General features: G+C 45.7%; 1 protein-coding gene across 1 annotated transcript in view; it reads right to left on the reverse strand.

Moving 5' to 3' along the window:
• The window catches only part of RASSF3 (Ras association domain family member 3), a 128503-nt gene extending 115409 nt beyond the window's left edge, over positions 1–13094 (reverse strand). Inside the window, exon 1 of the mRNA XM_066591585.1 lies at positions 12747–13094. Within this exon, the coding sequence (XP_066447682.1) occupies positions 12747–13023 (277 nt within the window). The 5' untranslated portion in view covers positions 13024–13094. The remainder of the gene's footprint in view (positions 1–12746) is intronic.
• Between the last annotated feature and the right edge of the window lie 356 nt (positions 13095–13450).

A 13450-nucleotide genomic window follows, 5' to 3' on the forward strand; every position in this document is an offset into this window, starting at 1 on the left:
TGCCCGCTCGTCTCTAAAGATTCAGGTGCCGGCAGAGGGCGGGGAGGAACAGGAGGGAGATCTCTCTCTTACTCTCTCCCCCCTGCTCACTCCCGCAACTCACCACTCCCCCCCCCCCCCCCCCCGCGCACCCGAATTTTTTGAGACGAGCGGGCAGGTACTCGCATAAGGCACTACTCGCTCGAGTAGTTTGCCTTAGCGAGTACACTCGCTTATCTCTAGTTGCTATGGAAAAATAAGACCGTTTTACTTTTAGACAGTTTCATGAATCTGCCCCCACTATCTTTTAATTATCTAGGGATAGTACGTTAGCGCAATTTTATCGCTTGTTAGGCAATTCATTATGTCTGTGCCATTTCTGGATCCCTGGGGTTATTTTGTTTTCTTTTGATCTGCGCATACACGCACAGCGCATATTGGGTGTTATTCTATGGATCGGCCTCATGAGGCAGCCCACTCCATACATGGCAGGGGTCAGCTGTCTTTCACAGCCAACACTTATCGGCAACAGCTGCGATCAGAGATAACGCCGATTATGGCTGTTAAACCCCTAAAAGGAATCTGTAAGCTACTGTGAGCTTACAGTAGCTGACCCACTGAGTCCAAGCATGTACGTTTCAAATTTACATTTCCCAAGGTTCAGCAGTTGCCAAAGCTCAGACTTACCTCTGCAGTGCATTTGGCGGCAAGCTAAGTAGCCATCTCATGCTATGGCGAGGCCTAATGGAATGACTGTCAAAATACAGCATAATACAGTATTCTACTTATTTCAGTATAGTGTATAAGCAATCAAACGATCACAAGTTCAAGTCCCCGTACAGAGCCTAAAAAAATAAATAAAAACATCTAAAATAAAAGATTCGTTTTTTGATATTTTGTAAACATTAAACAAAATACTAAAAAAGTAAAGAAAAAAAAAACTTTTGAAGTCATTGCATGAAAAAATAACTAAATAAAAAATTAAAAATATATGCACACAAATACACGAAGAAGTAGGTGAAAGCATATTTCACGTGGCGTATTTGCGTAGCCAAAAAGCATTTACGCTCGTGTGAACCCAGCCCAAGAGCACAATGTTTGAGCCGTAGGCGCCAGTGTAAAGCCTCTGAATGTAGATTATTTTTGCAATTTATCTTAATTTCACTTGGGATCAGGATTAGTGGAGAACTGAAGCAGAATAGTAATTACATAGAAGAAAGCTTTGGCATTACTGACTATTCAGCCGATGATATTTATAAGATGTCTGCAAATCTCTGAAACCCACTTGCTTCATTACTGCCAGAAACCATCATTTTGTTTTTATTTTTATCTTGGTAAATTAGTATGTGGCATTGAGACGGCCTCTTCGTCGTTAGATAGGGTTCCCATAGTAACATGGAACTCGCACACAGCAACAAGGGCGAACGCTGTTTAGACTATAAATATTTCTTATAAAACACAAGACAAAAATAATAAGTGTGCAAACTGAAAATAGAGCATTTTTGGGGAGGACTTGGCTAAGCTAGAAGTGTTAAAAATAAGAAATGATAAACTTAGAGCCCGCTGCACCAACATTTTGATCTGCAATCATTAAGAGGTAATCTCTCAAGTAGAAACACATTGCACCAACGTGGTTTAGTCCGCGATTGGGGTTCAAGTCTCAGGTCAAATTTGATTCCCTGATTTTGGCGAATCAAACTCTTTAATCTAAGTTCAACTGGCAGAATCCAAAATGGCGGACTTGGCTGAAGGACTTTAGGTAGTGAAATTGAAATTACACCCATGTTTGCTGCTGGTAGCAGCTATGCTTTTACCATAGCTATGAAAGCTGGAAAGACTACGGTGAATGCACCTAACTGGGAAGTATGAGACATCTATAGCACAGATAATACTGCTGGTCTGGTAACCTCCTAACACTAATTTAGGGACCATAAAACCTTCACCAGCGGACTATTTAAGTAGGTTTTTATTTCTCTACTCATCCTGTTGTAGTATCCTTTTAAGTGCAAATTAATCACATCCATGTCTGTGCCTTGTCATAAGTATGTGTGAGATAGATAGATAGATAGATAGATAGATAGATAGATAGATAGATAGATAGATAGATAGATAGATAGATAGATAGATAGATAGATAGATAGATAGATAGATAGATATTCAAATCTATTTTATTATGCCTGAGGAAGAATCCTGAGAGGTTCAAAAGCTCACAATGACATCATGTATTTTTTGCTAGCCATTAAAAGGTATATCTACAAGATTACTCTTGCCAAGAGCAATCACATTTTGCTTTACTGGCTAACACAGTACCAAACTTTTTTCATTATAATGAAACACTGATCACAATTTTAACACCTGTCCAATGCATTTGGATTGGATTTAGAGACTTATGTATCTGTTTTCTACTAACAGACATAATAATGTATCTTTACCAGCCTAATATCTACCATTCAAAAGGAAATCGAGCATGGAGATCATTCGGTATGCCAACGGATACATGTTGGGAATAAATGCCATTCTGCATCCTTTCCTGCTGGGCTGTATGGCTTTGGCACATACTGAGATAATAGATGTGGGATGACCCAGTCAGCCCAGTCACAGCCAGAAATACATTACACTGCAGATCAATAATTATAGTATTCTAACAGCACAGTGCACAAAGCCAAAACTCCGTACACTTCCTAAACCCAGGACCATGGAATAATGCTACATGGAGTAATGTTTCAGTTCCCCTCTCTGTACAGTGAATCCGTGTATTCTAGCAATTTGCCAGTAAGAGCTCAGTCTATTTACATAGAGCGACCTTCACTGGAGGCACATTCTTTTAGTCTTCTGAATACATTACACAGGTATTCTACAGATCTCCTAGAGCCGACCTTGGCAACAAAGGTTAAGCGCAGCATTTTTATGATGAAGAGTACCCATTACATAACAGCACTGACATTTAGTTATTATGCCAATAGTACTGTTATAACAAGAAGGATTTATGCAAAGGTCAATGCTATTTTTTCATCAACACTATGACGACGCAGGAACTAGAGGGCCACGTTCAGCAAAAGTACTGTACAGCATAAAGAATATAGTTCCTTCCCTGTTATAAAACAGATTCTGAAATAACCCTCATAACGGCATTTGGAAGTCTTATGCAAAAAGAACCATAGGTCAAAATAGTGATAGAGGTTCTGTATGGTAAAATGCTGCAGGTGTCCCGCAGCGTTATACCGGTGTTCTCTGTATTGAGTATGGACAGCGTTTGCATACACTGCCCATACAAAAGTATAGGTCTCACGCTGCGTGGTACGCCAAAAATAAGGGCATGCTGCGATCTATATCTTGCATATATCTACATACTCATGTGCCTTCAGGTAGTGGTCGGAACGTTATCTTTATGTGGACCTAATAAAGAAAATGCCCTATTAGGGCGTATTGATTCCTTCGGTAACCCAGATGCTGCTCTTTACCGCGTTTCCCCCAAAATAGGTCCTACCCCGATAGTAAGACCTATCGGGGTTTCGGGGGAGGCTTGAAATATAAGGCCTCCCCCGAAAGTAGGATCAAGCTCAGGTGCCCCACAAAAAAAAAAAACAAAAAAAAACACAATACTCACCTTCTCCGCAGCGTCCTGATGATCTTCGGCGGCGCTGCGGTAAGCTGCGTCGTCCTCGTCTCACAGCAGAGCTTCTGCTGGTGACGGAGCTTTAAATACCCCACCTCCAGCAAAGCGAGCGCTGTGATTGGCTAATTGAGTGCCAGCAGCCAATCAGTGAATGACATCACTGAATGACTGTGATTGGCTCATCGAGCGCCGACTGTGATTGGTTAATTGAGTGCCGGCAGCCAAACACAGCGCTCGCTTTGCTGGAGATGGGGTATTTAAAGCCTCGTCACCAGCAGAAGCTCCGCTGTGAGACGAGGAGGACGCAGCGTACCGCAGCGCCGCCGCCGAAGACCATCGGTATGCCGCAGACCAGGTGAGTGTAAGCCCCCCCCCCCCCAAAAAAAAAAAATAAGACACTGGGTCCTTTTTGGGACAAAAAAAAAAGGAGACAGTGTCTTATTTTCGCGGAAACACGCTATTTGAAAATTTCTGGATACATGTGGATTAAAAGTCCAAATCCTTTAACAGAGCGTACATGTTTTTTGCCCGAATTTATACTTCCTCCTCTGAATAGAGGTTCCTTTGAGTGCTGCTGCCAACGTTTGCTACCCTATAGCATATCTGCATGCAATGCTACACTTGCAACTCATCCGAGTGTTCCATCTGATATGCCACAACATAACGTACAAGAGTAAAAGGGTCTGATGATTTTCCGAATGCATTGTATATCGTTTATGTTGATCTCATCATTTTATTCTTATAATGAACTTTCTGAATAAAAGAATATTGCAACAATTTCTTTAGAATCCCTTAAAGTGATTTTGTCAGCAGTTTTGATAATGCAAAAACTGCTGACAGTGTTGGGTAGGGGCAAAACAGCAGACTGTAATGATATCTGTATCCATGATATTATTAGAAGTAGCCGTGAAATAATGAAGGTTTAATCACCAGTGTGCTGCTGCCCCAAGTGCCATGAGCGTGGGTCTTCTCTATGAAGTGCCCTTTGCTCTGTCCATTGAGCCAGGGCATGAATGGCTGCAGGGTACCTAAAAGGGTTGTCTCATCAGGACCACCCTAAGAGCCATCCATATATTAATCACTTGAACTGCCAACAGCAGATCCAGAAAAGAAAACAAGGTTTGAGCCCGTTGGACCTCAACAGGCCCAAGCCCTAGTTCTCCAAAAAGATCTGCCAGAGGTGCTCAACAAAGGATTATCCCCCTTTTCTTATTCAGCAAACTTACATTTTTGGCTCATCCGAGTGTGCATGTTTTAGTGAGCTTTCGAGATTAGGCCCACACACACACAGACAACAGTCCCCTGAAACCACGGATTCCTGAGGATGTTGTAGAGGGAAAGAAGGAACAGGCATGTTGATTTTCAACACACAATCCTTTTGTCCACCCTTGAAGATAAGCCATTGCCAGTGATGTCCAAATGCAGCACTTTCTCCTGCCCCCAAGTAAAATACAGGAACACTTGACCGACAGCTATTAAAGGTGTATGTGCACCTTAGTTTTTCATTACTCAGGTCACCTCAAAGGCAGGTGTCAATAGCATGGGACAGATCCTATAGAGTGTGAGTTTCCAGAATTGGTTACTGTAAACATACAACCAATAAAATGTGGGACTTCCTGATCTCAAGCTCTTCTCCGCAGCAGACCACAAGTATTATAATAGCTGCCATCAACAAAGTGGCATAAGTGTGCTCTTCGGTTATACTATATCATGGGAAATAAGCCAGATGACATGGACTAGTAATGGAAGTAACTGATAGAGAACCACATTTTTCCTTCCTTTGTACGGAATCACTGAGGTTCCACTATGCAGGAAAAATACAGTAACTTTTTCAGTTTCCACACATGATCTTAGCAAGTTATTGACACAGTACGACATGTTTTCAGGGAACAGGAGTACAGAGAGAATGAAAACTTTTCTCCTATCATAACAAAGGTGTGTCGTCTTTTGAAAATGTTTTTGTATGAAATAGGTGGAGAGAAGAAACATCAAGTCTTCAAGATCCGCTGGTAAGTGACAATGGGGGTAGTCTGTAAACATTCTTAAATAGCTTTATGAATGAATCATAGTCATAACTGAACATGGGACCACGAGGTTAGGGGCAGCAATGTGGGAAATGAGAACAGCTACTACCAAATTATCTTTTTTGAGCCAACCATACATAAAATAGTTGTAATGGTCTAAAGATCAGACTTATGATCACAAATTCTGGAGTTGACTACTGTTAATTCATAAAATATGTATATTATAACATGTAATTCATAGATCTCTCCTGAAATTAAGGAAGGAAATACAGCATTTCTAGTAGCACATCTACCCGAGTTACTAGACCGGTTTAAAAAAAACCCCAAAAACTTACATCCTTAACCTGCCAGAGGCAATAACTGCTCCACAATACTTGTTCTGTCTCATTCACCTGTGTTTTATTAATTTGATTGCTGGTCCAGGACGCATATAAAAAGCATAACGTAAACTATACAGCAATATTCTCCTTATATAAAAAGAACATTTCCTGAAAACACAAGTACGACTATTAGCTTTCCTTGTTCCCTCGTGAGCACAGCGATAATTCTGCCTAATACGGAAAAACACAATTGTCTAATCTTCACTAGCACTGTAGAAGGACCTTCAGGATAACCCAGCGGAGCTGATGCTGCATCTTGCTGATCTACTTATCTTCCTGCCGCAGTCACTGGGCTCATTGTGGTCAAGATCACCAAGGTTTCTCATTAATCAGCAGAAGGAGATTCACAGAGCACTGACTACTGCATCTACATACCAAGGAACTGGATGGAGTGACCCGCTCAGCCTCACCCAATGATTCTGTCTCCGAAGGAGTAATCAGAGACCTAACTGAGCTGGATCCATACTGGAGGCTCATCACAAAGAGCCAGATATGCAGTTTACACACCAACTATTCAGTAAAGGGAAAATGTGCAGCTTATTCATTGCAGGGAAGTCTTACAAGCCACGATGGTCAGCTATTCTTAGGTCCCATACATCCTTGTACATAGCAGCGGGTCAGGAACGCTGTACACTATACTTTACAATCTGACATCTAGCAAAGATGAACTGATGTGTGGGTTTAAGGACTAGTAATCAAAAGGACTACATCCTTCGGCTGGGTGGTAACAGAGGACCCAACTTGCAATTTGACAATTATGATGACTGGGAACAACAGACTGTTTGGATTAGATTCACAGCACATTTAGCGATTACTGTAGATTTGGCAAGACTGCTGATAACGGTCTGCAAGAAACGGCCCCGCTCGTATTCATCTATATGCCTGTACAGTTGTATGGGTGTGCCATGGACTCAATAAAAACACTGACATTGGGAGGCTTTTCTTTAAACTGACATGGGTCACTTAAGGTCATTTATCCACACCGACTAGCATCTCATGTAGCCAAGATTAAGCAAAGTAACAGTCTATCATTCTGACAAGTTAATCCAGATGAAAACAAAATCCCCATGAGGTAAAAGCCAAAAGTTCCTCATCTCAGAGTTAAAACATTCAACAACCCTTCTGAAGTAATCAGTGACTATAACATGTAACATTGTTACACTGGTTTCAATGAGAGCTGCGCCTGCAGTTACAAGTGCCGGCCACTACGTGGTGGTGCCGACAGCATGCGCCCGCTCAGCTGACTGGTCGGGCTCTTGAACGACGCACCCCAGACGATCAACTATTGATGACCTATCCTGAGGATAGGCCATCAATAGTATTTCACTGGTAAACCCCTAAAAGCCAAAATTTGTGACTTTGGGGCTTTTTTGTACCCCACTCACCACTTTTCTAAAAGTGGGCAGGAACTTTCAGGCCTGTTAGATTTGCTATAATTTATGCCAGCATTAGCTGAAATCTACCCCTGCTTGTAGATTTCTGTCTGGTGCACAGGACTGGCCAGATATGTGTCAAGTTTATTAAAGGGGTTTTCCAGGGAAATACTGTTGATGACCTATCCTCGGGATAGGTCATCAATAGTTGATCGTCCGGGGTCCGTTGCTGATTGTGTGCCCGCTGACAACGCCGCAAATACACAGGGGTTGGAGCAGAAGTCTCTGCTCCGAGCTCTGAAGTAGACGGTGCTTGTAACTGAGGAAGTAACATGAGAGGGAGACAGTGTTACTGCAACTGCTCAGCATTTCCTCTGACAAGCAGAGAAGACACTGCAGCTGCAGAAGCGGCCGCTCACCACACCAGGGATCCCTCACATACCAAGAGGAGCAGAGAGAGGAGCAAGACTGAGCGTGTGACCAGCTTCAAGCATTTAGAGTATTTTACATGTAGTGATAATCTGCACCATCTACAGCCGATTTCAGAAGATACTGCTCTCTCCCTCTCACCTCCCAAGTCTTCGAACGTTTGGCACTTCCTTCACACGGCGGCCTCTAGAGAGCACAGCGCCGTTGATCACTTCTGCATCACCTGACCAGCAAATAAGAGGTTTCTTCATGTCCAAGAGGTTAGTCATAATCTGAAGGCATTCAATCCTAAGTGATCACTTACATGGGTGCAGGTGGCCAAAGGGAAAAACACGCAGCACGCCGCAAATACACATTTAACATGCGGATTTGCTGCGTATATTAAATCCCCATACCCTATATTGGTTTGTATTATGCGCGTAACACGCACCAAAACAGGATATACTGCATGGTTTTTTTTTCATACGTGCGGCCCAATAGAAATCAATAGGCTTTTAGCACCACAAATTACGCATGTGAAACATACACGCATAATACGCGGGCCACATTTGCCATGGGCGGGAGCCCTTAGATGCAATGTACAGGCATAGAAATTAGTCATCAAAAGGTATAAAAGCAAGCAGTCTAAAAGGAATTACTTCTGTCAGGGCGTTCCTTGGCATGATCACACAGGACATTGTCTTCTGCGGCTCTAATCACAGCTTGGCCATCATTCCTAACTTTACCATCAATATAAAAATCATTTTTAGCAGTGACAGTCAGAAAAAATGATATCCTGTCTTTACTTCCAGAGAGATGACAGTGCAGGAACGCTTTCTAAGTACTTAAACAGCCAAAGGTATGTGGAATTATCATTAACATCTCATGGGGCAGATGTGCTTTGAGGGGCTGCACACTGATGAGCTCGGGGAAATAGAAGCCCCTACCCCACAACGCTCTCAGACAAGAGGGCTGGAGGAGATCTAAATTGGCCACGAGCTATGTGACAGACAGGGTGGTCACCCAGACCATGAATGTGTGACCCCAGGCCCACATAGCGCCTACTCTATTTTTCAGAACTTTTAAATTAATTTCTGACAATTGGACAACAGCAAAGTCACATCAGAAGAGCAAAAAAAACAATACCGTACTGTTGAAAAGTTTTAGGTAGGCGTGGAAAAATTCTGCAAAGTAAACTGTTTTCAAAAATAGAAAGTGTCTGATTGACTCCAATTTATTTTTCTGCAGCAGGACGACCCCAAACATAAAACCAATGTAATTAGGAACTATCTTCAGCATAAAGAAGAACAAGGAGTCCTGGAAGTGATGATATGGCCCTCACAAAGTCCTGATCTAAACATCGAGTCTGTCAGGGGTTACATGAAGAGGCAGGAGGAGGTGAACAAGCTTCATCCACAGAAGATCTGCGGTTAGTTCTTCAAGATGTTTGGAACAACCACCCTGCCAAGTTGCTTCAAAAAGTGTACAAGTGTGCCTAGAAGAATTGATGCTGTTGTGAAGCCAAAGGGCGATCTCACCAAATATTGATTTGACTTTCTCCATTGTTCATTCACTTTGCATTTTATTGATTTTTAAAAAAAAAATCTATTTGGACTTCTGTTTTTGAAAGCATTCTTACTTGCAGCGTTTTTTCCACACCTGCCCAAAAACTTTTTCCCAATACTATAGATCACACAAAACAGTGGAGAGAACTTTGTGTCCAGAGAACAACTAAAAATAATGTACAAATACAACATAAATCAGACAGCCAGCTACTGAAACAAAGGAAAGCAGCAGTAGGAAAAAAAAAAGACACATAGTACCCATTCTATTTAGGCCTTGTTATAATATGGGTGTAATATCAATCATATGAATGGCTTTTCAATAGAGATGAGCGAGCATACTTGTTAAGGCGATTTACTCGAGAGAGAGCATCGCCTTTTTCGAGTACCTGCTGGCTCGTCCCTGAAGATTCGGGGGGGAAGGGGCGCGGAGGGGCGGGGGCGGCAGAGTGGAGCGGGGTGGAGAGTGAGAGAGATCTCTCTCTCTCCCTCCCAATCCCCAGCTCACCCCTGCTTTATTTAAATTCTTTAAATCAACTTTTTGTGCATCATAAAACATGGAGGCAAAACTAAGATACTGATAGGATGTGCTGTCACTTTCTGATAGGTGGGGGAAAAAAATCAGTCCTCATCTACCGCCAGCGGTCCGCTATGTTCTGCAGCGCTGCTGCAGGCTGTCACATCCGCCTTCATGTCGACAGAGCATTGCTTTCTGGATGCAGGCCATGAAAGCTTATGCTCTGATTGGTTAACCCAGCACGGGCTTTCATTGGCTGACGCGGCGCTGAGTTAACCAATCACAATGACATCATTGAATGGCTGTAATTGGTTAACCCAGCGCGGCTTTCATTGGATAACTCAACGCCGCGTTAGCCAATCAGAGCATTAGCTTGCTGGAGGCGGGGCATTTAGGCGATGCTCTGTCGGCATGGAGGAGGGTGTGAATGTCTGCAGCAGCGCTGCAGACCATCGCGAGGACGAAATGTCAGTGATAGGCGAGTATAGAACCCCCTGAGCCTCAGCTTGCGAGTTTTTTGACTTGAAAGCAGGCTCGTAACCTGAGTTTTTTTGTTCGTAAATCAGAGTAAAAATTCGGAAGACAGCCTGCTTGCAAGTCAAAAAACTCTGAAGCTGAGGCGCTCGCATCCCGAGGTAGTACTGTATAGGTTTACTAGGCTCCTTGAACTATAAATACTTAAGGAGGTTATTCAGGCAGTGGCGGCCGGGATACACTGGGGTCGAAGCGGAAGCACTGCTCCGACTTCTGTGTAGTGGCCAGCGCTCATAATTGCAAGCGCAGCTCTCATTGAAATCAATGAGTGCTGCACTTGTAACTACAGACGCAGCTCCTAATGATTTCAATGAGAGCTGCGCTTGCAATCATGTGTCGGCCGATCCACAGGGGTCGGAGTGGTGTTTCCACGCCGGCCCCGATGTATCTCGGCAGCCACTGTCTGTATAACTCCTTTAAAAGGAGTTGTGTCACCAAAGGAGCCAGGAAGGCAGAGGATTTGGCTTCTCTAGCCCGTGACAACTAGCAGATATTGCTGAGGTGCAGCTACATCTGGCCATATATTACATGGCGGTCATTCAGGCTGCTTTCACATCTGCGGTGGGTGTTCCACTTTCCTGCTCCATTCGGGGCAGGAAAACAGCACCAAACGGGACTAGAACAGGATCCATTTGGTTTCCGCTCAGCGGCATGGCATTTTACCATAGAAAAGGCGCTGTCTCTATAAGGGGGGACCCCTCTACCATGTCTATAAGCCCTAATAAGAAAGCACCTATAAAGACCCCTACATATATGTTCCTCATCTCTGGAGATCATGTATGTCACATAACGCCTCTCAGTGATGCTGAATGTCTAGGGGGTAGGGGGCAACATAAATACACATTACTTGTAACACACTAGTATGCGGCCCACCACACAGCACTGATATCTATGCTGCCCTGTGATAGGGCCCCTGCACAGTACCGTATACAGCCTACTGCTTGAGGGGCTATTCTGTATACTGGAAGGATTTACATTGCTGCAAAGGCATTCACAGATGTGTCCTCCCGAATACTCACCGGATCCCTCCCAGCAGCCAGGACACAAGGCACCTAGTGCACAGCCCACCTTCTTGAGCCGCTTCTATAGGCGCCTGTGGAAGTTACTAACACCGAGCCACTAAAATAGCCAAACCGAAGTCTATAGAAATGTGCCAAGCCGTTCCTCCTTGTAGAGAAGCCCCATATAGAACAGTTCTGAATATACAGAACGCCCATCAATTACTTCCAGCATGTCTTTTGTTAATGCAAAGAAAATAAGGTAGAAAAGAAGATGTACAAGAGATGCCCCTCACCAGGGTGGCAGCAAGAACTGGCACTGGGGGCGTTAGTACCTGCCCACACACACACCTGACTCTCAGCGGTGACTAGTGTGGATAGTGCTCACCTACTCCTGGAGGAGAGGATGGAAGAAAGGACTGAACACTAAGCTCCTTACAAGACGCAGCAGGGTGGTACAGCGGGCACAGCCATACACTGCTCTATATAGAGGATTACCTGCACGTCACTGCATGGGGGATTACATCCTGTACACTGCTGTCCGCCACTGACTGCAGAACTGAGGTCACCGCACGCCGCCACCTACCTGCAGAGCACCTAATTTTACCACACGAACCACCACCTACCTGCACCGCACCCAGTCACCGCACGCTGCCACCTACCTGCACCGCACCTAATGTTACCACACTAGCCGCCACCTACCTGCACAGCACCCATAGTCACCGCACGCACTGCCACCTACCTGCACAGCACGCAAAGTTACTGCACGCCGCCACCTACCTGCACAGCACCCAAAGTCACTGCACGCGCCGCCACCTACCTGCACAGCACCCAAAGTCACTGCACGCGCCGCCACCTACCTGCACAGCACCCAAAGTCACTGCACGCGCCGCCACCTACCTGCACAGCACCCAAAGTCACTGCACGCGCCGCCACCTACCTGCACAGCACCCAAAGTCACTGCACGCGCCGCCACCTACCTGCACAGCACCCAAAGTCACTGCACGCCGCCACCTACCTGCACAGCACCTAAGGTTACCGCACGCCGCCACCTACCTGCACAGCACACCTAAGGTTACCGCACGCACCGCCACCTACCTGCACAGCACACCTAAGGTTACCGCACACACCGCCACCTACCTGCACAGCACCCAAAGTCACTGCACGCCGCCACCTACCTGCAGAGCACCTAAGGTTACCGCACGCACCACCACCTACCTGCACACCATATCAAGTTACCCTACAGACCTGCACAGCATCTGAAGTCACCATACATTCCATCACCTACCTGTCTGACGTTCCGGCACACACTGCCACCTACATCACCTGAAGCTCCCACACATGCCGCCACCTACCTGCACAGCGCCGGCCCCCGGAGAAGATGAAGCCGCAGCACAGGTCACACCAGGCGATAAGAGCGGCGTCGGCCTGAAACTTGTGCCCGACCCCCGGCTTCTGGAAGATGTAGCGGACGTCTGGCGTGGGTCTGTGAGCCCGCACCCTCCGCCTCACCCCGGGGGGCACCCCTGCTATCGCCGCCGCACGGCCCGGGCCATTGCTGGAAGAATCCCGTCTGTCACCCAACGAGGAGAAGAGGAGGCGAGCGGCGGGGGCTCCGGCCACGGCAGACATCAGACCCAGGAGGCGGCGAACTCCCAGCAGCTCCTGCAGTGCCAGCACCTGGGCACAAGTCAGCGGCACCGGGGGGCAGCAGTACCGCCCCGGGCCCTCCCACTACAGCAGCCCGGCCCCGCACACATAACACCGCCCTCCCGGCTCCACAGGTACGGCACTGCCGCCGGACGCACTACTCTACCACCCCAAGCCTTGTGATGCCGTGTTACACTTCTCCGTAGATGGTAGACTTGGGGGCTGTAGCTGGCGGGTGTTCACGGGCAGTGTGGCTCGTCCTACTCCAGCAGGTACTGATCGGAGCTGTTAACCTTTTACATCCCACTGTCAATTCTGACAGCAGCATTTAAATGCCCCAATCGGTGTTCGGGGCCCCAGGACTATCATGAATGATCGGGATGAAGGCATGCTTGTGGTAGGTCTTCAC

Source organism: Eleutherodactylus coqui, chromosome 2 (assembly GCF_035609145.1).
Source record: "Eleutherodactylus coqui strain aEleCoq1 chromosome 2, aEleCoq1.hap1, whole genome shotgun sequence".
In the NCBI taxonomy this organism is placed as follows: Eukaryota; Metazoa; Chordata; class Amphibia; order Anura; family Eleutherodactylidae; genus Eleutherodactylus; species Eleutherodactylus coqui.